The sequence below is a fragment of the Atractosteus spatula genome, chromosome 14 (genome assembly GCF_055471065.1).
Source record: "Atractosteus spatula isolate fAtrSpa1 chromosome 14, fAtrSpa1.hap1, whole genome shotgun sequence".
Classification (NCBI taxonomy): domain Eukaryota; kingdom Metazoa; phylum Chordata; class Actinopteri; order Semionotiformes; family Lepisosteidae; genus Atractosteus; species Atractosteus spatula.
In genome coordinates this window covers 17,873,857-17,898,122 of record NC_142719.1, presented here as the reverse complement: position 1 = coordinate 17,898,122, position 24,266 = coordinate 17,873,857, and the positions used below count along the sequence as shown (strand labels likewise).

The following is a 24,266-nucleotide window of genomic DNA, read 5'->3' as shown; positions in this document are numbered from 1 at the left end:
AGAGGCCACAGTCGCCACAGCCGTGAAGAAAGGTCCGTTTTCTGAATGACTGTAACAAGCCCTGTTTATGTGTGCACCTGCGCTGGTGTTGCTCTTGTCATAGCGTGGTCTAAAACATCTCAAAATCATACTGCCCGTTTCTCTTTTGTAATGTGGCACAGCATCATACAGTGACGCGCCCATGCAGAAGGGTGGCAACAGTAGGAGACTGTGCCATTCCCAGGAATCAAAGCCAGGGTAGTGAGAGAGACTTGGGCACCCACCAGGGTCTGGACCTCCTTCCTGCCTGTCCATTCTAACATGCTTGGCTCTCTGCAACTCACAGCTGGCAGCCCTCTGAAGCTCAGCAGGTGTGAGCCTGGTCAGCACCTGGATGGGAGACCTGTTGGGAAAAACTAAGGCTGCTGCTGGAAGAGGTGTTAGTGGGGCCAGCAGGGGGCGCTCACCCTGCGGTCCATGTGGGTCCTTATGCCCCAGTATAGTAACAGGGACACTATACTTTAAACAGGCTCCATCCTTTGGATGAGATGTAAAACCAAGGTCCTGACCTATCATGGCCTCCCATCTCTGAACTGGCTTCATCACTCTGCTCTCCTCCCCACTGATAGCTGGTGTGTGGTGAGCGTACTGGCGCACTATGGCTGCTGTTGCATCATCCAGGTGGGGCTGCACATTGGTGGTGGTGGAGGGGAGTCCCCATTACCTGTAAAGTGCTTTGAGAGGAGTGTCCAGAAAAGCACTATATACGTGTAATGATTTATGATTATTGGAAAGGTCTACAAGACAAAAACTGAGAGTCTGGTACACAGACCTCCCCCTTACAGGGCCTTACACATACGTTTCTGAAATTGCAAAGTCAAGCGATGCTGGCCGGAGGTGTTGACCTATAACATGCCAATGACCACGTGCTAGCAGGATGACCATTGTTACGATATTATTATTAGCATGCACTGTGCAAGATCACAGCAGGTCCTGCACACACTAATAAAACTGGCAAGGAGTTAATTTTGCCTTGTAGGTGTAGGTAGTTTTTTTTTTATGTGACTGCTGTCATATTCTTTGGGAAACAATTGAGACAATGGTCAATTATTGCTAATTCTCCTGTAAGGGCATGTAAATGACTGACTGGCCTGGTGCATCTTGCAGGGCAATTATGGAAACAGTCTTCCATGGTGACTGACGTGTGGTGAGGGAAACCAGCAAGTCCTCTGTCTGAATGTGTGTAGGATGGGGGAGTGGCTGTTGCATATGGCTGTGCCAGAGGCTTTGGATCAACTCTGCAGTGCTGGGGGGGACATATGGTTTTCAATGTGAAAGTTAAATATTGCGAACTCTTTTTTTGACTGATGTCCAGTTGGTAGTCGGCAACCTCAAATCAGGATCACCATCGGCAAAATCAAAATAAAAAGGAAGTCCTTAACGAAATCTCTCTGACCAGCCTCTGTGTTGAAAATCCCAGTTTGCCTATCAGCTTAATTGAAGCAGTTCTTTGTGCAGTGCGGGGTTGGCTTTACCTTATAACACAGCAGGACTGGCGCGGCGCAGTCCAGCGCATTGAAGGGGTCTCTTTCTTCTGTCCCATTTAGAAAACAATAAATTTAACAATCATCACATTTCTGAACAGCTGCCCGCGTGTGGTTCTGAATCAGTGCGTTTGTATTGTTCTTTCCAGTAAGCTTAGTATTTTTTTGAAGTCAGCAGCCTTTTTTTTGGTGAAGGGAACGCGGACCTCACGTGGAGGTATTGAAAACGCATCAAAGGGAGCGCGCGCGCACGCTCACACACACAAGTATCTGTAACAACATTGACTCCAAGATCAATTAAGCTAAAAGAAAAGGGAGGGAAATCAAAGAATATTCCGGCACCAACAAAAAACAAATTGATTAGGAAGTTGCGAAACCAGCCAGCAGCCCCGGTGGGCCTACTGAGTCTGTCAGGTTTCCTTTGCTGTTTCTTATTTTATATGGCTGTGCTTGTCGATGAACGAGTGTGAAAGGGCAGGGAGCTCCGGGCAGTTTCACAAACCGGCACAAAATCGCTGGACGCCCTGTAAAAGCACGTCGTACGAGAAGGACATGATATAGTGGACCAGGAGTGGGTCTCTTCCGTTGCGGGAAGCGCTTGGAGATCCTTTCAGGGGGAGGAAAGGTGTCCTGTCGAGCAAGGGGTGACTTTAGAGGACATTGCTGTGTCGCGTCACGGTCTTGGAACAACGTTAGGGAGAGAAGGAGAAAGGGTTTTTTAAAATGGTATCTCGAGTTTCCTGCACAGTGCTCAATGGCGGCGTGCTCCTTCGTTCTTAATCTCATATGACTTCTTTCCACATGCTGTGGGAAAACTTGTATAGAAAAGTTTGACTTGCCACCAAGGTCAAAACTTCCCTCACATATCGGCCTTAAATGTGAATCCTGGGCTCAGTCCACTGACGCCAGCGGACGTGATATGACGCCATATCGTCTCCGCGATGAACAGCTATGTTTTGATGAGCAGGAAGACTATTTCATAATGTTATGTATTTTGAGAATTGTTTCGGTAGCTCACCGGAAGGAGGCACTACACAGATCTTAGCTGTTTTTTGTTGTTTGATGTATGATATTTTATTGCACTGGTGTTATGATCCTCTCGGTATTAAACAAAACTCCTTGTTCTAAAATGTTTTCCATGAATGAAATATCGGGATTTTCCAGGTGCCAAACCCTCGTATGTGCAAGTCAGCCGTCCCCAAAAACGACGGCAAAGAAAGAAACGAACGCGGTGCCCACACATCAGAACAAAATACGACAACAGGTGACTGTGTCCCGCCTCCCGCGCGAGCTGCCCCGGGGTGCAGGCCTGCAGATAAAGAGCTCGCCACGCGGACCCCCGGGGCGGCAGCGCCGGAGCGCAGCTTCCCGAGCTACACTGGCGCCTTTCAAGACACAGTCCGATTCGTCGCGCCCCAAAATGAGCCGGAGGAAGGAGTGTGGCGCCCGTGTTCATGATAACGAACGCCATCGGTGAAGGTGGCTGCAGATCTCTGTACTTTCCGCCAATCCGTTTGGATCTAGTCCCCCGTATGCTGTGCCGGGCTAAAGAGAAAAGCAGAAGACTTCTCGATAATTAATTTTGCCCAACCCTGCTCTGAAACTAGTTCCTCTCTAATATAAAAAATACTGGATGCACATATCTTCCCTTGGGTTGCGAGTAATAGAAACCCTCTGTAAAACAGGGAATGATAAAAAAAAATGTAAGGATACATAGACCGCTGTGTTGTGATCTTAATGTTGTGTGCGAAAAGAATTTCAAGAAACCCCTTTTGGAAAGAAGGATTGAAAGAAGGTAGAGTTGCGCTCATTCGTTGCCTGGAGGGTGTTGTGTGAAATGAAAGTGCCCTCTCTCAGTGCGCGGACGCTAGCGTGACTCGAACCCGTCTTTCCTCTGTGGAGGCGCTGGCTGGCTCGCCTCCCGCAAAGAGCGGCGGTACCTGCGGCGGCTGCGCCAGCCGGAGAAACCTCTCGCCTGATCTTTTCCAAAAATCAAGGCGCGCCTTTTTGGGGGTTGTTTTGTTCCCGAAGACCCCCAGGCCCCGTGGCCCTCGAGGGAAGCTGCACTTGATCAGGGACTTGATCTTTGATGCAGCAAGGATTTCTGCTGCTCGGCCATTCCTGCACCCCAACGACTCTTGACTCCAGCGCCCGGCAGCCTCTGGTGAAGGCCAGATCGTCTACTGCACATGCCCCGGCGCACGCTTTGCTTTTCATTTCTTTTATGAGCTGTTTTTACAGGGGTGTTATATGCTGAGTCGACATTTTTCCCGCCTCAGTTTTATGGCCGTGTAAACGCTGTTGAACGCCAGCGCCTTGCCTGTACGCCCCCCGCCGCGCTGGTTTCGCTTTTCAAGCGCTGGAAGTGACCCTCGCTGTCCCCCTGATTTGATCAATTCAGGTTCGGCACGAAAACGTCAGCGTTCCCGCCCCCCCCAGTTCCCCTTGAAACTCAGTTGCTTAAAAAAAAACTAATCGGGAACTTTGATATTTAACACGCCGGCTTAATACCCGCAAGTCGTCGCCCATAACAATAACCCACTGTGTCCTGTGCGGCGGTTTGTAACGAACGCGCTGCGGTCTCAAGAGCAACATTCTGCTCCTCTGTTCAGACGTGGTGACCCTCCTCCGGCTGGCGGAGAAAGACCTGCGCTGTGGCTTTTCAATATTCGCATTCGCTAAATACACAAAATCACGTATTTGTTCCCCGATAACGCCACCCGACCTGTTAGCATGTCAAGACAGTTACACTGTTGAGCGTGTTTGATTGACAGGCGATTCAACATTGAAAGCATTTCGTCAAAGGGTTTAAGAAAACGCCACGCAATTTTAACTCTTTAAATTATTTTAGTCTTTAAATAGCTCAAACCATATTTTAGCCTATTATGTATAGGTTCCATGTAATTCATTTTAGTGGTATAATATACAGATCACTATAGTACACTGTACAGATCTGTGAATGTATAGAGTATATATAAAATATTTGCAATATATTTATTGTTATCTCATTTTATGCAGGAAATAGAGAAAATGCATTAATAAATGCTTAATATTTTCTGGGGGCTATCCTGTGCGTTTACAGACTATTTCGAATACTTTGCTTCTATTAAAATGTTTTAAATACAAATTACAGAATTTTAAGAATTCAATATTCAATATATTTAAAAAAAACTTTTTTTCTTACTTTTATTACAACAGTGATTTATACTTATGTTGGGTAAACTTTATGGAAAACTCTCCTTTCTTTTTCTGTTTTTGGTTTTCCGGATCTTACCATCATTATTCGGCGGTTTATAAATGCGACATTAATGGAACTGAAGAGCTAAGAATAATTATTTTAAAGATGAAAAAAATGTTTCTAATTATTGTATTGGAGTATAAAACACTTGACAAATATATCAGATCTTTTTTGCAAAACATTTGAACTCTGCTGATTTTCCATGTATGGAGGGAAAATGTAAACTTAGACGTAAAGTATTCTCTTTGTAACATCTTTTTTACAATCAATAATAAAACATAAGAGGTTTCCCGAGGTTTAAAAATCAATTTTTATGTTAATAATGAGGTTCATAGCTGCTTACTATGACTGACTCTAACTCTGTGATATTTCATTAAATCAACAGACATTTTACTTTTCGGTAACAGTAATGACAGCCTGTACAGTACGCTGAGATTATTCTATACTTTTTATAGCCTAATTAAAATTAAATAGCATTTTCCCCACAATTAGGCCCCGGGTATTACTTTAACAACAGTATTATTCGTTAAACTAAATTGTCTTTAATGCTGCTGTAATTATTACAATTATCAGCATCCTGATTCTCCTCCTTTTTAAATTAAACGTCTTGTTACCAGATAGTTACTAAATCAGTGAGTTGTTTTTTTAGGCAAAACAACTTCGGAATGATGGCTCACAAAGCTTTTCTCACAAATTCTGTTAGCATTATTTATTTTTCTGAAGACTGAAAATGGAAACAAAAACCGTCAAATTAATCTATGCTAGGTAAAACCCCAAACTTAAATCCCAAACAGCATCTGTAAACTTAATCAAATATGCTGCTGCATAATGCATTTTGTCTTCAATTAGTATTTCATTCATTTACCAAAAGCAGCAGGTAATAGCTAACTTGTGTTAAACTCAGCATCTTAAATCAGGTGCCACACGCCTGTAGTCTGACGCAATCAACGGACTTGTCTCTTTAAACTTTAATGTTTTTTTATTTTTTTTTTTAAATCTCATCTTGGAAACCCAACTGATTAGAGAATAGCGGCACCTGTTTAGAAATCCTTACAAGCCAAAATCATAAATCTTAATTTACCGTAATGTTTTTGGAAACCGATATGAACGCGCTTACAGGTACAACGGATTGTTACCAGCCGCAGTTTAACGGCAGTTGTCCACTCTTCCCAATGAAATTTGGCTTTAAAAGGTTCGTTTCCTGCCAGTGCTTAAACTATGCGAGGAGCGCGGTTTTGATCGCAGTCTGTTGTCTCTTCTTACTTACAATAAATCTCTTACCAGGCTTTTTTTTAAACTTTACAAGCGGAGGGGTAGTTACCGGTTACATATCACGGAATTGTGCTTGACGCCGCGTAATAAATTGAGTCACTCTCCTGAGCTGAATGTAGGCCTACTGTTTATTCAACCGACCAAGACGTTTTTTTAACTTATCAGGTCACAATTATCCGTTTTAGTTTTCACACGATCAGCAAAAACGAAGCTAGCTACGTTTCAGATAAACAATCTTGGAAGAGTAAAAATTCGATACCAAAAGATTTGCAACGAGGTGAGCAAAGGTTTCATTTAGCCCTAACAGCACCAAGACAAAGTGTCCCTCCACTAAATAAAATCAATCAAAATCCAAGACCGAAGGGACTTAAAGCGTTCATTTCCTACAGTTGTAGGAAAGAAGAGCTTCAACGATTCGGTATTTTACAGGCTTCAGATGTGTCTGTCGGGCTACTGCCTGAAATCTGTTTCAAATTCCACGAGTGTTTCACCTGTGTCCGGATGTCTTGGTTTAAGAGCATGTGTGTGTTATTTTAGAGGCTCTTTTTTAGAGGAATTGGAATGACCATTAAAATATCTCTTAACGTGTGCTAGTTTATTGTTCACCTATTATAACACATTCCAGTGTGAACTGTATGTTTAAATCTGAAATAAATTGCCTCAATATGTGGTTATATCGTCCAGGCGGGAAAATACGTTGTGATTGTTTACTAGGGTATAGCGGCTAAGGTGGAGCTGTTTCAATTAGGATTTATAAGTTAGTTGTTCCTGGTTTTACAGCCCTTGGTATGTAAGGGGGGCATCACAGGGTATCGCAGATGATTAGTAAACACTAATCAATTCTGCAGCTTTAATTATTGTTCCGGGGTATATAAATCCTGTGATCTGTGTTGCTTGAAGTAAATGCAGGTGTCCTGCGTAATTTAAGACCCCTTTAACTCCTAATACGGTCAACAGAAGCGCCAATCTAGCTAGATTTCAGGACTATTTTAGCGGCAGTTTTTTTGTGACGTTTTTGTAACCTTGGTGAAAAGGTGAAAGGTTAGCCAATATCTTACAGATCGTTAAGAATTTCTAATCTTCAGGGAAAAGAGAAATGGTATTATCATAGTCTGATACTCGATAAAAATGTAAACCTGTTTTGATTTGCATGGAGTTACACGTGTTGTAAAAAATATTATTGTTGTTATTTCAGCATTTTGGTCGAAGATAATGTGTGTTAAGAAAAAGAACAGCCGAGAAATTCGCGTTTTAGTGGTTTTAGTTTTTGTTGTGTAGTAGCGGAGATTCATCTGGAAGCTATTTGATTTAATGATTTCAAAAAGCTTGGTTTGATCAGTACTTAATATTTCCTGGGCGTATTTATTGTTTTTAAACAAATTAAAAGACAAGTCAAAAAAGCTGAAAAAGTCCACGTTCTACCAAGAGAATTCTTAATCTTTAACAGCAAAGCTTTCCTCCAGCTTTGACCAACTTATTCGCCACCTGTGCCATTTCCAGATATAACCCCTCTCAAAGAGAAACCGACTGAACTGAAGTCTCTTAGCAACGAAAAACAAGGGGTAAAAATTCGAATTCTAAACGATGTACCTAAAGTGAGAAAAAAAGGCATTTGTAATTTTTAAAACGCTTTTTTCAGAGCCCTTTTTAATTAAGCTGAGCTGGGACCTTTCTGAAGCTGTGATGTGACACCCAAGTCTCTGAATAAGCCTACCTAGTGTAGAAAATAACGGATTTCGGCTGAACATTTAGACCAGAGACACAGGTGACTACTAGCAGTTCCCTATTAGAGGGTGGTGAGTAGTTTATCGTCATAAGCGCCACTCTCCTAATCGTCTTATAAAAAAAGTAAAGGTGTTTGATGCGGCTTTTATTAATTTTCTAAACGAAATATAAGCAAGTCTTTTCATTAACTCATTCCAATGAGAAAGGACATAATTATCCCGATTCGACGTTTTGTTTTTTGAATCCAGTGTATATTATTATTATTATTATTTCGTCACCTTATCATTCTGGTACTCGGAGTCTATCCAAATTTTTTCTCCTCGTTCCCGATTTAGGTAATAATCATTCTTCCAAGAGCAAATGACAGCACAACCGTACTTCTCAGTCCGCAAGCACACACCTTGCGCCTTGGGTGACTCGAGTGAGCGTGGTCATAAGGCAAACCGCAGATTGCGCGCTCAGGTGTGGAATCGATTTGGAGTGACTTTGCACAAGATCCACATCAAAACTTTGTTTCCTCTTGGCGTTTGTCTCGACGAAGCGAACGATTCGTGTCGCCTGCTCCACTGTTTCACGGGCGAGAGTTAAAGAGTTAAACGCGAGTTTTCCTCTGATAAGTCTGTTTCCTATTTTGCAATAGAGACCTACACAACCGTGGGACGTAGAAAAATACCTCATTCTGACTGTAAAAACAAAAGTTGGTTTATTCTCGTTTTCCCTAAAGATCTTTTTTTATATCATGCAAAACATCGGACAGGTGCGTGCGCTTCGCTGTACCTGAGAAACGCATTTAAAAGTCCCCCTCTGACTTGTCTGTTATCAGTGACTTAATGGAATGTAGGCTTTATCCAGGAGAGCGCTCTTTACGTAACGCTTGAGATAGAAGTAAACTTGGATAACCACTCATATACAATATGTGCTTCTGTGCACTTTCGGTTCGCCTTTGATTGACGTCTAACAAAAGCACTACGGAAATATCCGCGGTGCCCAAAGAACACACGGATCTTAGTCCCCTTTAGAAGAGTGTACGATCGGGTTATGCCAAAAATAAAGAAAACTATCTGCATACAGTGTTTTGTGGAAAATGTGACTGATTTTGACTTTTTTTATTTTGTTTTCGCTCATATTCAACATTTTTTTTTCCACAGCAGCATTTACTGACGATGTTGTTAGGGTTACTTTACTATTTTTGTTTTCCTAAGAACAAAACCAGCAGACATAAATTAAATAATTCACCGTGCAGTAACTCAGTGTGTAATCTTGTGCATCTGATAACATTCCAACAAATTAAATAGCCTGATTTATTTTTAACACACTCTTATTAAACAGGACTAAGCTATGACCATGTAAATTAGCCTCTTTAAACAGTAAATTGTCTTTAGTAAATTCTTTAGTATTCAGAGTATATATCTTAAAAATACTATTAAATTAAAATTGATCTAAAATTCCCCCGTATATTCAAAAACTTTTCAAAGTGAATTTGAATTTTTATTTATATAAATATGCTACATTCATCGAACTTACGACCCTAAATTGATTTTTAATTATGGTGCTATTTTTATAAAATCAGTTCTAACTGAAAATCGTAATAATCATCAAGCATTATTTATGTTTAGCTTGAATAAAAAATTCAATTCGATATAAGAACATAATATGAATGGATTTTATGCCCAAATAGATAACCTATTCTAAACCTGAAATGCTTTGTTTTGAATAATTAGATTAAATGACGTATAGCTACAGTATAAAATCAATGTAAGATATTCTGATGTGTTTTTATATATTTTTTTTATTTTTTGTAATTGTTAGTGCGTGGTTGTGCAAACGAAAAAACAACAACATTGTTTTAGAGCCGATGTCACATTAGCTTGGCTTTTCTATCTAAAACACCGAGACATTTTTATACATTTGAGTAATATTTTGTTGTAGATTTCGTCAGTTATTTAGCTAATTCGTCACTTTTGCTCTCCTTTATGTGACCTAATTGTACATGACCTTTATCGAAAAAAATCGACCTAATCCGAGAAATATAGGCAATATTTTTACAGAAATCATTTGGTTGGGGATGACAGTGTCAAACTAAACGTTTTTGATTACAGTACATCAGTGTGCGACGACAGTTAATAAAAACATGGAGTGTTTGATTTAAAATACTTCACGTTGCCTTGCCGCTCAAACACATCTAAATTTGCGAAAATACTTGTTCAAATGTGAATGCCTCCAAGCCTGAAGAGGGTTTGTAGGCCGTTGACTCGGATTCGGTGCTCGGATGTACAGTGGATTAAAAGCCCATTACATTTTGCCACTTAAAGACGACGTATTTTGATGAATTATTAGACCTTTCTAACGTTTCATTCACAGGTATTTAAGTACGGATTAGATGGACAGCAGAAACGTAATGTGTGTCTGGCTTTGTGCTGCTGTGAAAACTATTTCACTTCCCAGTTTGACCTGCGCTGTTCAGCGACACACAGAAATATTTCCCGTGACGGTAATGAAAGGTTAATTATGAAAATAACAAGACAGATAGAAGATCTGTGACGTGCTCTGTGTTCGAGTATTTCAGAAAGGTCCTTTCAAACGAATATACCCAAGTCATGTGAAAGGTTACAAGCCATCCTGCGCGTTTGGTAGATTGTACTTAATTGATCCGAGGATCTCGTCCTTTCGTTTATAGAAGGAAACACGGTTCAGCTTCAACGAGAGGGCTGGCTAGCTTGTTCCAGGCCCCCACCACTCTTTGAGTAAAGAAGCGCCTCCTGTTTTCGGCTTCAAAACGCCCTTCCTTCCATCCAGATTCTGCCTGTTCCAGTCCTCCCCACTCCTTTCCACTTGTCAACAGCTGCGTTTTGTTAAGCCTCTCCACTGGCGCTGAGTAAATAGGTCACTCGGTTTCTGGGGAGAAAACACGCTTTTCTTTCCATTTACACGGTTACGGAATGTTTAATGTTCATTTTAGGGGGGTCTATTATTATTAGTAATAATAGATCTATTATAAATCCGGGAAAAATGTTTCACATGTACCTGCCAAGTTTTTAAAATAAACCTGACGTGTGGTTTACCTTAATGATGACAAACAGCGTCACGGACACTTGTTTGCTTACTTTTTTCATACAAACCGTTCTATCTGCCTCTTTCTGCGCGAGAAAAGGGGGACGATTATATTAAGCGTTAATCTTTTCCTTGGCATCCGACAGGAGTCATATCTCGACATTTTCTACATTAAACGTGTATGTTATTTGCAGTTATTTTGTCCAGTGCAGTTTACCAGTGCCTCGCATTGTAATGTACATTAAAAAGGGTTATTGCACAGGCAGTTGAATTTTTTTTTCAAGAAACGTTTGTCACATTCATAATTTGACACGTCTGTGCATTGCGCATGCGCAGCCCTTTGACAGTGGCAGGCATGGTCAGACAAAACAACGTCAGGATATGACAGATCTGGACAGAGGACTGACTGTCATGGATAGAGTGGGTGGGAATCACAATTTCACTATTCTTTTGTCTTTAGTAGCCTAATCTTAAATTTTAACCTAACAGCTATACATTAGAACATACATTTGGATGTAATGTGTATTAAAATATTAGAATAAAATGTGTAACAAAAAAAGCTAGGGACGTGTGCCAGAAATAAATAAATGGTTAAATTATTCAGACATGAAACGTTGTAGCAGCTCATTCCTAATCGATTGAAGATAAAAGCATTCCCTATTCAAAGAACAAAGAACAGTCTAGTTCGACGACTGATAACGGTGCTGAATTAAATATATGATGCAGCGCAATAAGGTGAAACAGAATCCCTGAAGGCTGCATAGAGGAGATCAGAGACCATTATGGGTGTCGTATTTAATGTGTGGTTTAAATTGGTCAAATATTAACATTATTGATGTAGGCTTAGGCCTATTTATAGGCCTACCATTGTGACACCGTGCGGAATTCAGTAAAGCAGTGAGAAGAAACACGTCTGTATTAAACACCATAGGGTCTGTATCCCTGTCGTTTAGTTTATAAGCCTGTAAACAACAGTCTCCTCTTTGGAATATTGAGTTGTTTGGCGATTGCAGACGTCTGTGGAGATGAACGGCAACTAAGAAATGTCTCGTGTGTTGGGTTAATACAGTGTTGATTTGTAAATAAACAGTACTGTGAGCGTTTTCCTTTCTCTTCACAAAAAACACAACCCACTCTGAAATATTTTCTTTGTTCGCGGAAACAAAATCCACACCTTTATGCAATCTGGGCAGTTGAGACCAAAGGGTTTTTTAGTATTAGTCTGTTTAGGCTCCTTGTCTTGCTGTGTGTTTTAAATGACTCGAATACATTCCACAGTTTAAGAAAAATGTCAAAAAACCGTCCAGTCTAGTCCAGGTGCGTGAATCGAGAGGAGTGTAGTGGAAAAACGCGAGAAGGAAGAATAATTCGAGATGTTCTCATCTTTGTAAGGATGGGTGATCGGACCTTTACATTAATTAAAACAGAAACGTTACGGCGAAGTTCTCAGTCGGGGGAGATTTTAAGATCGAAGAAATATATTTAGGGGATCTTGGCGGCGCTTTATGTGACGACACGAGTCATCGGATTGCAAGAAACCTGAAATGATTCAATTTACCAGCACGCTTTGATTTCTCATTTTCGTCGCATATATGTACACTGCATTTATATTTCAGTGAATAAGGTCTTTGTGTTTTTGTATATGGTGCGATGATCTAATAATAAGTAATTGAAATGCAATTCAATTACATTTCAAATGATGGAGAAGAGACAGACGCGCACAATCTCTTAGGCTTGGCTGAGCCACACGCCGTTAACACGTAGGTTTCTTTTAAAAGCCTGCCTGCGGCGTTTGCTGATATATAGAATAAAAAACATCAAGGCTTGCCAAAAACACCCTGGGGAAAACATCGCGAAGCTTAGTTCGCAGCGCACCTTTACAAAACAATTCACATTACAGACAATAATAAGTATTACAGGACTTCTCTTGTGTTCGCTTCTCCCAGTAAGTTTGCTGTATACATCCCATATGCGACAAGGCACACAGAGCAAACATGAATAATTCCTAATTGCAGACGGATACAGACGAAGGCACTGATTAGATACAATTTCTTTCTCAACTGCCCAACACATCCCGTATGCAGCATCTTCTCGCTTTCTGTAGTTATCACTGTTGGCATCGCTCTGCTATATATTTCACGACACCCGTGAAAGTTTGAGCCGTGCGCGACAGCCGTGCGATCTGCGGAAGCTCTAACGCTGCAAACCGCTGCGCTGGCTTATTCGAGCCCGTTTTCACTCATGTGCGTGGCTGCCCTTTGGTGAATTTTTTTTAAAAAAGCACATTTTTATAGGCAGCGCTTCACACATTCGCGTTGCATCTTTGCCTTTTTGTTGCTTCGTTTTCTATTCCCTGGGTTTTTTTTTCCGACTTCCTTCACTTTCTCCCACCTCACTCTCCCTCTCTCTCTCTCTCCCTCCCGGAGTCCTGCCTCCCGGGTAACGGCGGCTCTGCAGCCGGCGAGGTCTAATCCCCGCCGCTGCCGATGTCCTCCGAGCCCGTCAGTTTAATGCTGCTAAACCCCGAGATGGGGCTCCGGCCACGGGCAGACGCGACAGACTGCTAGCCGCGGTCCTTTATTAATAATTCACTAGCTCTCCGTTGCTCCTACAGAGACCCACGGCTCCCGATCTCAGGGCCAGTCCTCTCCTTCGTTAGCTAGTTTGTGTGTGTGTGTAGCCACAAATCTATTTGTTTCTCTATATTATTTTATTTCCCACCCCCGCCCAACAGGCGCACACCTTCCTCCTCTCTCTTCCAGCCGGGCTCCCGCACGGTAATCTCCAGTAGATTACGGCCGTGATCTTGTTGGGGTTTTTTGTCTGATCTGCGCTGCACTCTTCTGCACGGCGGAGGAAGAGGCTGGAGAAGAACCGAGGTGGTGGGGGTGGTGGGGAGGGGGGGTTGTTGGTGGCGGTTGGAGGGGTTCAGCTTTTTTTTGGGCAGGGGGGAGCGAGACAGAGAGAGAGAGAGGGAGAGGGAGAGGTGATGCTAGAAGGAATCTTAAAACGAACAAAATAACTGTTGCTGGAAAACAACGACAACAACTTACTGTCAGTCTTAAATTCATTCGAGAACTCTTTTTTTTGGGGGGTTGGTTGCACGGCCGTACAGAACTGGGTTGAGCCGCGCCGCTTCGCCTGTCTGTTCGCCCGGAGCTTCGGTCTGGAGAGCGGAGCACAGGACGCGACGTCTCCGCGACTGGACCCACGAGTCGCTCCGGCGAGGTCGAGCCACAGAGAGAGAAACCCCCGAACGCAGCTACGGTCTGGAGGACTGGGATAAGCTCACCTTTTTTTTTCTAAGAAGAGTTGTTGGTTTTTTTTTAAAAGAAATGTTTGCTGGGCTACAGGCCGTCTTGCGCTGAGAGGTTTGTGTGCTTCCGGTATCACCGAAGAAATCGAGTCTCTCTCTCTTTTTGGAAGCTGCACTTTTTTTTTTCCTTTAAAGAAAAAAAATGGGTCTTTGAGACTTTTGGCAAACTTCCCTGCACCATAATGGTACGTGCCGTGTAAATCAATAATTTGCTCTTTTTAATACGTTTGAAAGGCTGTAAACAAGTCTTTTTCTCTTTAAACCAGAAAAGAAAACGTTGCTTTGGCAGCACCTTTTAGTACCTAATAAGAAACAAGGAGTCTTTAGTTTGCATCCAACTTTCACGGCTTTTTGTGAAATATATCGCTTATAGCTTTTTATTCACATGAGGCATAACTTTCTCATTAACGTAGTATTTACAAGCCTGTTGTGCGTCTATCTGAATGTAATTAATGAAGTCTGTAGGGTAGGGTTTCTATTTTAAGAGTTTTTTTTCCTGCTTGTGTGTGTACGTGTTACCAAGCGAAGGCGCCTGTTCCCTGCGATTCGGGGCTCTTTAAGTCGCGATCAGTCATGAGTAACTTTCTCTAAAAGTGTTTTTTCCAAGTTCAGTCGGTAAGTATTGGCGTCAAATATGATCGCATCCTCCACACCCCCACCCCATAACCCTTTTCCTACCCTTCCAGGAGCAAACTCTTTTCAGCTCCGCTCATGTGAAGCCTGGGATAAAACTCCCTTCTGTCTCGTCTCCGTAATTACCGATGTCAAGTACCTCGGAGCGAGTCACCGGCGTCCTGCGCTTGTGTGAGGTGGACCCGTGTGGCCCTTGCACCTTTGACAATTTGAGAAAAATCCCATGGCCGACCTTTTATATAGATACTGTACATGCATATACACCTTTTCAGACTTAATTCAGCCTGCGGCCGAGAATCGTTTTCCAGTGGTGTGAGTTACGCGCACCACATGCGTGGGTAGCTCTGTATAGAGACGTGCTTTTCATAAACTGTGGTCCTTCTGTAAGTCGTCAACCCCCAGGGAGTCATCTGCTGTCAGACACACTTCGTGTGAAAAGTTCCTGTCAGACTTGCGAAACGCCGAGGTGCCCGGCTGTCAGTGCTCGTCGCTGGCGGCTCACCGGATGCAGGGCGACGCTGGGGAGGTGACAGTCCGCTTGAGGATAAACCATGAACCAGTGGGGCTCGGTATTTTCCCCGTTAACCACGTTCGTTGCGAACGTGCATGGGCAAAAAAAAAAAACACTGAAAATGTCGGGTGTCCGGTGCGAGCTGCGTGAGTGATTTATTGCGCGTGGAAATTTTCGAAGTGCAGGGTAGCTTCAGCGTCTTGCTGCGACTCTTTCCTCAGTGTCGTCCATGAGCGCTGTAATCCTTCGTGCCTAAACTGCGAGGAAGCAGGTGCATGTCCCCGAAAATAAGGCTCCCCTTTTAATAAAAGGACAGCTTGGCTTCGGCAGGTCGGGCTGTCTTTGGTTTGCAGTACTGCAAATATGAAAAGGCGTGTTTCCGCGTCCTTGCCATGGAGAGGCAGGGACCCAGCAACTGCCCCCGCTCTCTGCCCGGCTGGCGTGGACCGCTTGAGAAGGGCGCCTTCTCCGCGTCTGGTCAGAGAAGTTCCCGGCCGCCAGAGCTGCCAGACCACTCTCTGCACCTGATTCTTAAACAGAGCCCCTTTACCCCGAAACACACATAGATATATTTCATCCGAGCTGATTTACAAATACTAGGGTGTTACTTTTAAATACCAGTTGGCGTACCGGTCGTATTCAGTTTTATTGGTTAATGTGTATGATTTTGAATAGGACGCCTAAGCGAATAACGCAAGGTGCTGTTAAAAACTTCGAAGGTTTCTTTTATTTTGCATTTTCGCTCGGTGAGATTAGAGCGACTTTCATTTCTGCCTCCCCCATCCCCGGCGCTTTGGAGAATTATCGCATTATTTGTGTTCGAATTGGGTTGTGTATTCGAAGGAAAACGTTCGTGTGTGGGAGAATTGTCAGAAGTGAGCGGGTGGCTGGGCTGAAGGAAAAAAAAATAGACTTCATACCCGCCACGACGGACTTCAGCGAAAAATGTGTAACACTTTAAGATTTGTTTCCCCTCTTAAGGAATAGAGAGGAATTTAGAGAACACCGCGTGTAGAATCTGACTCTTCGAGAATCGATTCCCAGGTGCGAGTTCAAGTTTTCTGCGAGTTTAAGACGATCCTTTTTACCGAGAGGGGCTGGATACGAGTTTTTAATTGCAGCAGGTTTCGAACAGAGGAAAGTACCGGAATATCCAAAATGTATAGCCGTACACGGGATAGTATGCGGAATCGTCGTAGATTTAAAATAAATTCTTTTAAAGTGTTTTTTTTTTAATTTCGCCTTCAGCCAGTCCGGCTCGACTGTGTTAAAGCGCGGATTTCCAGTGCCGCGCTGCGGCCTGCGGTGTGTGTGAGAGACGGGCAGCCCGGATCGAATTCGTGCGCCTGGACTCGGACGCGCTGTAGCACGAACCTCGCTTTTCAGCGTCGAGCTGGAAAGGAAACGAATATCCGTCAGTTACATTTCTAAATGGAGGACTTACATCTATACGATAAATGTTAAAAAAATAGCCTACAACCTATCACAGCGACAGAACTACAGGAAAAGTTGGAAAGGGGCAGAATTTGTGTTGAAAACCGGGACAGCGTTTTTTGCACTGAAATGCTTCTATGTACAGCAATACAGCATTGCGAAATGTAAACATTATGATGTGTATTTCTTGGATTTAGCTCCGCATTGGCGGATACAGATTTTTACATTTAAATACAGCTCTTTCAGATTACATGATTTCAGATTCACTCGTGTGTATAGCTTTAGAGATACGAAAATAAATCACTTAAAATCTTCTGCTGCGCAACTCTGGACAAAATTGTTACTTTCTGGTAGAATCGACAAACTGCATTGAAACAGTTAATTTTGGTCACACTTTAGGTTAACTCTCGCTTCTAACCGTCTGTTAACATCCTTTTCACATGAAATGGTTTAAAATCTCATTAAGAAATTATTATATAAGCTTTACAGTTAGCGGTATGGTTCAGGCTATGGTCGGGATTAGGGTTTGTTAATGCCATGGAATTAATCCACAGTAGATGTTTGCTGTGATTTAATTGAAGCCACTCTACTAATAGTTGCTTAACAGAGCAGCAGTGCTAAATTACAGCGGGGCTCTGGTCTTATAACTGGAAGGGTGCAGGTTCAAACCTTAAGTTGGGGCTCTGCTGTTGTGCTGTGAAAGGGAAGGTTATTCGCTGAGATTGCTTCAGTAAAATACCTTGCTCTGTAAATGGGTACAAATGTAAGTCGGTCTGGACAAAATCACAAGCTGAATTAGTTAATCATAATACATAATACATCCGTTAAATATTTATTAAGTGACGTGCACAATTAGTATAGTATATAGTATACTGCATTATTACTATTCAAAGTATAAAGCTGTAAGCTTCATTTGTCAAGTTGTGTTTCACTGCGTTTATTGACTGGGAGAATATAATTTTCTGTTGTTTTGGAGGTGGGAGTTTTTTGTATTTTGTTCAAGCAGGAATTGTGCATTTGTTGTTTTACATGCACAAAATTGCTACTTTGCAAGAGTAACATAGATGATGTTTTTTTTTCCCTTGAGATCTATCCAGCAATATCTCTGGTTTCTTTGGCTGTGTGGGGAATAATAACAGGAGTTTGTTTTCAGAGCTGTGTAAATTGTAATATAATTATATCCTGTAGTGACGATGTTGGTGCATATTAGAGAGTAGGACAAGCCAGTTTCTGAATCTGAAATGCTGGTTATAAGTCTCGGCTGGCCAGCCTCTTTTGGCTTTCTGTCGAGGTGATGTCATCTGGTGAGGTCTCAGCTGGATTGAATGGCACCCTCGTTTCTTTCAGTGAATGGCTTTTCCCCCATACAGAACCGCAAGGAAAAACCTGATAAGTCTCTGCTGGACTCTTGTGCAGGGCGAAGGCTGACGGGCAGGGTCATCTCCTGCTTGTTGCCACAACCTTTTGCTGCTCACACAGGCGAGGAGAAGTTAACACAAAGTTACGTGGACTGGATTTCTGATCTGTCGGTCCCGTCAGAGCAAGTGTCAGCAGCTATGGAAGGGAACTAGCTCAAACTGCCGTGCAGTGAGGGTTTTATATTCCTCTCCAAGAACTACCTGAACTATTGTGTGTGATCAGAGCTGGTGAAAAATCTGGTGGAAAAATCCGAGCAAGGACAGGAGGAAGGTGTGCATCAGAGCCCATTCCATATCATTATCCTCACACTGTTTATTGCTGTGCAGGTTGTTACCTGCAAGAGCGGTGATATCACATTAGGTGCATCCTGTGTCATCTATACGTCACTTTTCATACCTGGATGAGCTCTCATCAGGGTAAAGTCAAAACCTATGTGGCTGTGAATATATGCTATACGTAGTGTCGCATCTGTGAGCTGTGCTTTGCATTAACAGAATCGTGTAGTATTTCCCTTTGACGTCATAATGCTCTCACCTGTCTCCCAGACCTCTGACTGCCAAGATTCCTTTTCTGTTTTTCCTGATGGGACCTAACGCGTAGGAGATGAAAACATCGGGCAGTGTGCGCGGCTGTGATTGCTGTTCATTGGTGGTGGTGGTGATGGGTTGGGGGGGGGGACTGTAGGGACATGTGATTAAAATGAAACGAGGCGTCCAACTTTAATTTTCACCCTCCCACACCCTCTGAAAAAACAAGTAACAGACACGCGCTCACAGAAGAAGGAAACAAATGGGATAAAACAAGTATGTCTTTAGGGAGCAGCTTTGATGAAGTGGGGAGCGCAATTAAGGCTGCAAATTGCCATTGTTAAAACCAATTTAAAGAGCTCCTCAAGAGCAGCGCCACACTGCAGATGAGACGGGAGGACAGAAGCGAGGATTCACACAGAGAGTCGGACTGACTTCCCTCTTGTCGAAAAGCACATGGCCCAACATGTTGTTGACTATCACAGACAATTTGTATTTCAATACTAGGATTAACCAGACCACAGGTATTTAAGGAACAACTGATGATGAACAGTCTCAGATACCAGCAACTGTCCAATTTCACAATTGTCCCCACATGGCAATAATCGGGGAACACTGCAGAGCTGGTTTCTGGAGGCCTCGACTTGGTCTCACCTGCTGCCTTACCTGTTGACGAAGGGCGGATGTGACTCAGTTCGCGTTGCGTCTGCAGTCCCTGGGAAAGGCCAATCTGAACCTGTGCTGCAGGCAGCATCCATGATGTATCTCATGGTTATTTATTGCTCCAGTAATTACTCATCTGTACCCCTCAGGCAAAACATTGATTCACCTTCCGCTCAAAAACGTCTTAACTTTTCAGTTGGCGAGAAATGAAGCTACAAAAGGACAGTGGTACGGACAGAGTGACAATTTATCCAAGGGCAGCATTTTTGTGTGTCCTGGTTTTGTCATCATTGAGCTGCTAGTCACTCTTGGGTAGGACACTGAGGGTTCAATTCCCAGGTGGGACACTGTTGTTGTACCCTTGACTGAATTGTGACTGCATGGAAGTGCATTTAAATCCAAGAGCAAGAGGCACTTTACACAAAGAGTTGTGGGAGTCAGCAACAAGCTACCCAGCCATGTTGTTGAAGTGGATATCTGGCTTCCCTCAAGAAGTGGCTGGTTAATTGGATCACTTAACTAATAACTATCAAATGGAAGAGGTGGACCTCCTCACTTTTGTAACCTTTCTTATGTTCTTTTACATTTTATCCTTGTTTCTGCATTTATTTTGATCCCTTTATAACATTTGGTCGTTGCAGTGTTTGAAATCCCCTTACTGCCCACCCCTCACCCCCATTCCCCCAATATTGAGTTGAATATAATACCATATTTACAGTGTGTCCCCCCTGGGGTGGCTTTGGCACTGAGTTGCACGATGTTCGTTTGTTCCTCCTTTTAATTGTTTTAACAAGTTTTCCCCGGTGCTTTGATGTGGCTGCCACAGACCACGTTAGCAGTTCGTCATCAGCCGTCCGTTACCAGCAAAAATTATGAGACGTAATAACAACAGTAATGACAGTAATAAACAAGACATGGCTGATGGCTGTGAGCTCCTGGGGGCTGCTGTGTGGCCTGAACTAGAATCATGAGGGGACCAGGTGCTGAGTGTGTGTGTGTGTGTGTGTGTGTGTGTGTGTGTGTGTGTTGTGTACTCATTGCATGTAACACTCGAGGCCTGAACTCAGTTAGGCACCAAGGCCTGGCTGATTCACCTCTTGTATCCCATTATCCTGCCTAATATATGTGCATGCCCCTTAAAAAAACACACAGGAAAAAAATTCATTCTAATTAAACCCTCAAATGTCAGACAAGAGAGGTAGATTTGGGCCTATATACTGGGATAGCTTCACAAGTGCAGAGCTTATCTGTTCATAAGGAAAGATAGTTCTGAGAACAGGCCATTCAGCTCTTCAGCAGCTACCATGTTCCTCTATGTCACCAGTGTCAAGGTAGTTTTGGTTTTGATAAGTCCCAGTATACTGTATCAGCCCTCACAGTGTGCTCCTCTAATCATTTCAATGCAGTGATAATTTTTAGTTAGACATTTTTTGTGGAATCCGTGCAACATTCTAGTTCACTTCTTACTGAATTAGGCTCGCAATCCTAATTTTAAATGGCTAAGGAGATCAACCTCATTCTTACACTGTTATATATAAAAAGGAGATAGAGCACAGTTTTATATATATATAACTGAAAATCAAAAGCAAAATCATATTAAAACGTTTGCTTTGTTGTCTGATATTTGTGCCAACTGAAAATTAATTCCTTTGGTATTCAACAAATGTGAAATATTGTCAGAAATTGCTTTCATTGCTTTATTGCAGAGAAATAAATGTGCACCATTATTGGTTGTGACTTTCATAAATACATTTCTGTAATTTGTGCCTGAAAAGATTGTGATTTCAGAAGTATTAACACTTCAATTTATCTACCCTTACTGTCAAGAGATTCTTTAAGAAAATGTTTCATGACATACATACTCTACACGCTTTAAAGAATCGATAATGTAATCCAATGCACGCCTCCCTCTTTTGTAAAGTACTTGTGCTATGTTTCTGTCCATTTAGGTCAAAAATATATTTCACAGAGTTTTTTTAATTTGTGAAATGTTAATTAGATTAGGCCTTTAGGCTGGTTTTGCTCAGGGGTGTCCATATGGACTGGACATATGTTACTTATCTGTAAAAAGTGATTCCATATTTAATTAATACTATGTATCATAAGGGCATGTGCATGTGAAGAGATAGTGGTTGTGCTTTGGAGGATTACATCAAATCATGTCATTCTTCAGCAAATACGTCATGGTAATATATGAAACCACTTCATTTGTTTTAGTCGTTTCAACTAATCAGATTTATATTTCTTGGGTGAGTGAATTAGAACATAACAGCAGTTACAGACCAGAGGAGGCCATTCAGCCTACACTATATAGCCTGTGTGGTATTGAGTAGCTCATTGATCCAAATGTATCACCCAGACGTTTCTTGAGAAAAGCCAGGGTATCAGCTTCAACACTGTGGCTGGGCAGCTTGTTCCACACTCCTACCACCCCTTGAGTAAAGAGATGTCTCCTGTTCTCCTCTTTAAATGCACTTCCACGTAGTTTCCACTCTTCTCCTCTGGTTTGTGTGCATAGAAGCAAGAGACTCCATTCATGCCACAGATCTTCACTCTGGCCCAGAATTTCAGAAACGCACACAGATTGTAAATTAGCGCTGTACTCATTTGTCCCTTTGCAAGACTTCAAAAAGAGTTGCGTAATTACTTTGGCTTCCTGGAAAATAACACATCACTGTGTTGTGCAAGTTCTAAATATGCATTTAACCTAAATCCTATTTTGTGGATTCCTGGTTGGCCTAATCAATAAATGACCTCTCTTTATGTGCAAGGCCTGTAGTCCGGACCTGACTTGTTTTGCATCCAGGCAATGTCATTAGCCCCGGGATTGGGATTGGGATTCCCCCCCGGGATTGGGGAACTGGGGTTTCCCCCGAAGGCTGTCGTGGAGTGACAGTGACAGAAGGGCACTTCAGGATCTTGAACTGCAACTTGGCAAAACCACCGGACCAACCTCAAGCTTAGATGTGTGCACAATCACGACAGGCAGTACCGTCGCTCACCGCTCCTCTCCTTTGCACAAGCCATGTGCAGCTGGGATATGGCGTATCATGGGAGCCACAAATCAAAAATCAGGGCTTGGCGGGGTAGGGTGGGGGGGTTGGTGGCACTGCCACAGTTTATAATGCTGCTTTGTCTTCAGTGTTAGGGGAAGAAAAAACAGCATTCGAAAGGGATCCTGCAGCAAAGAGTTCAGTTACAAATAATTACGTTTCCTGGTGGCTTTGCATCAGCATTGATGAGTACCCAATGAGAGGGTGAAGAGGAGAGGAAAAGGGAAAAGGAGGGGGGGGGGCATTCTTTGCATTAACCCCCCCGTCCCCCGTCCCCCTCAGCGCCCTCTCCCCACCCAGGCGCTGGAACCTGAGACCTGCAGAGAGAGGGCTCTGCCCCTCCCCTCCCCTTCCTGCTCCTCTCCGCGCTGAAGCCCCATCCCGCAGGCTGCCTGCAGCTGTTTTCCACACACAACCGCAGCTTCTCATTTTCCGTCTGCACTTTCCAGGCCTAATTCTGGGCTTTATTTGACTGCTGAGTGTTATTTAACAATGTAACTCATTGCGAAGATATGAATAGCCCCTGCTTCCTTCGCGGCGGTTCCCTCTGGGGCTTTGGTGGTTAGCGAGCATCTGGGACTCGTTACTGTGGGTGGCAGCCTGGGAGGTACGGGGCTTTGGGAGGTAGAGGCGGACACTTCACGGCCCCCTCTTTAAGGCAGGAGGGCGTTCTTGAAGTGGCCCCCGGGGGCACATGCACTGGTCTCCAAGTGTCCTACGGACGCCACGCCCCGATGTCCTCCCCCTTACCCCCTTGAAAGCACGGAAAGTGTCTCCAGGGGTTCACGAGCATAGGAAAGGCATTTGATACAGCTTGCCGAATTTTGGGGTTAGGGTTACAGGTTGGATTTTGGAGCGGAGTCAATGCGATGGAATTAAGCTCGGGGTTAGGGTTATGGATACGTTTTGACTTGTGGTGAGGGAGGTAGATATTATGTAGACACAAGTGAATACTAGAGGAGCTGTGGGTACTGCTGTACTTGCTCAGAAGAGCATGAGGCATGTCGATATGCTGTCTGCCTGCCTGTCTCTGTGCTGTCTGCCTCTGTGACAATCAAGCAATAAGCCAGTCATCACACCAGTGACCAAATCTCTCTGTGACCGGAGTGAGCTCTTACAGCCCAGCATGCCCTCAGAACAACAATACAAGAACAAGGCAAGGGAACTGTAATTGATTTGGTAACAGGGAAGAATGAAATATCAACACACAAAAACAGGCCATAAAGGCCTCCTCTTGTTTAAAACCTGATCTGATCCTGGTTCAAGGATCTCATCCAGTTGTTTTATCCAGCCAGGAAGGACTTTACCAGCATGGGCTTGGTAGCCTGTTCCCTACTCCCACCACCCTTTGTGTAAAGAAGTGCCTCCTGTTTTAACTTTTAAATGAACTTACATGTATTGTCCACTTATGTGTCAACTTTCATTCTGAAGAAGCCCAGTGGATTGACTTTCTCAGTGCCTTTGTGAGGATATCAATCCCAATTTGATGCATTATTGTGGAATTTAGGGGATTAAAATCAAATGGCCTTTAAACAGAATTTTGTTTTGATAACTGAAGCACAGCTCAATTGCACTTTAAAAAGTGTATTGTACCTACAGTGAAAAGAAACCTTAAAATATAATGTGCACATGTATATGTTTACAAAAGTATAAAGAAGGTAAAAAGAACCTTAACTGTTATAAGATAAATTGTTTGAGAGTTTTTATTGCAAATTCCAAAATCGGTTTGAATTTTGGTTTCATATAAATCTTAACTACATGTATGTGAAAACACTGGATGTAAAACAGTAAAAACAAATGTTAAAAAAAACAGTAAAAAAAATTAAAGTTAAAAAAATAGTTGCTTGACTGTTGTAGTGCACGGTGTAACTAAGGAGTGTAAGGCGCAGATGTCTCAGTGA

At 42.8% G+C, this 24,266-nt stretch overlaps 1 protein-coding gene across 25 annotated transcripts in view; it reads left to right on the top strand.

The window, feature by feature from the left end:
• Nucleotides 1-13,450: 13,450 nt before the first annotated feature.
• Nucleotides 13,451-24,266, top strand: part of nfixb (nuclear factor I/Xb) — a 174,969-nt gene continuing 164,153 nt past the window's right edge. For 22 of the 25 annotated variants that reach the window (XM_088931944.1, XM_088931952.1, XM_088931927.1 and 19 more), the window contains exon 1: nt 13,645-14,310. In XM_088931944.1, the coding sequence (XP_088788070.1) occupies nt 14,308-14,310 (3 nt within the window). In that variant the 5' untranslated portion in view covers nt 13,645-14,307. Of the gene's footprint in view, nt 14,311-24,266 lie in introns of all 25 variants that reach the window. The other 3 variants (XM_088931948.1, XM_088931923.1, XM_088931962.1) reach the window with 2 other exon arrangements.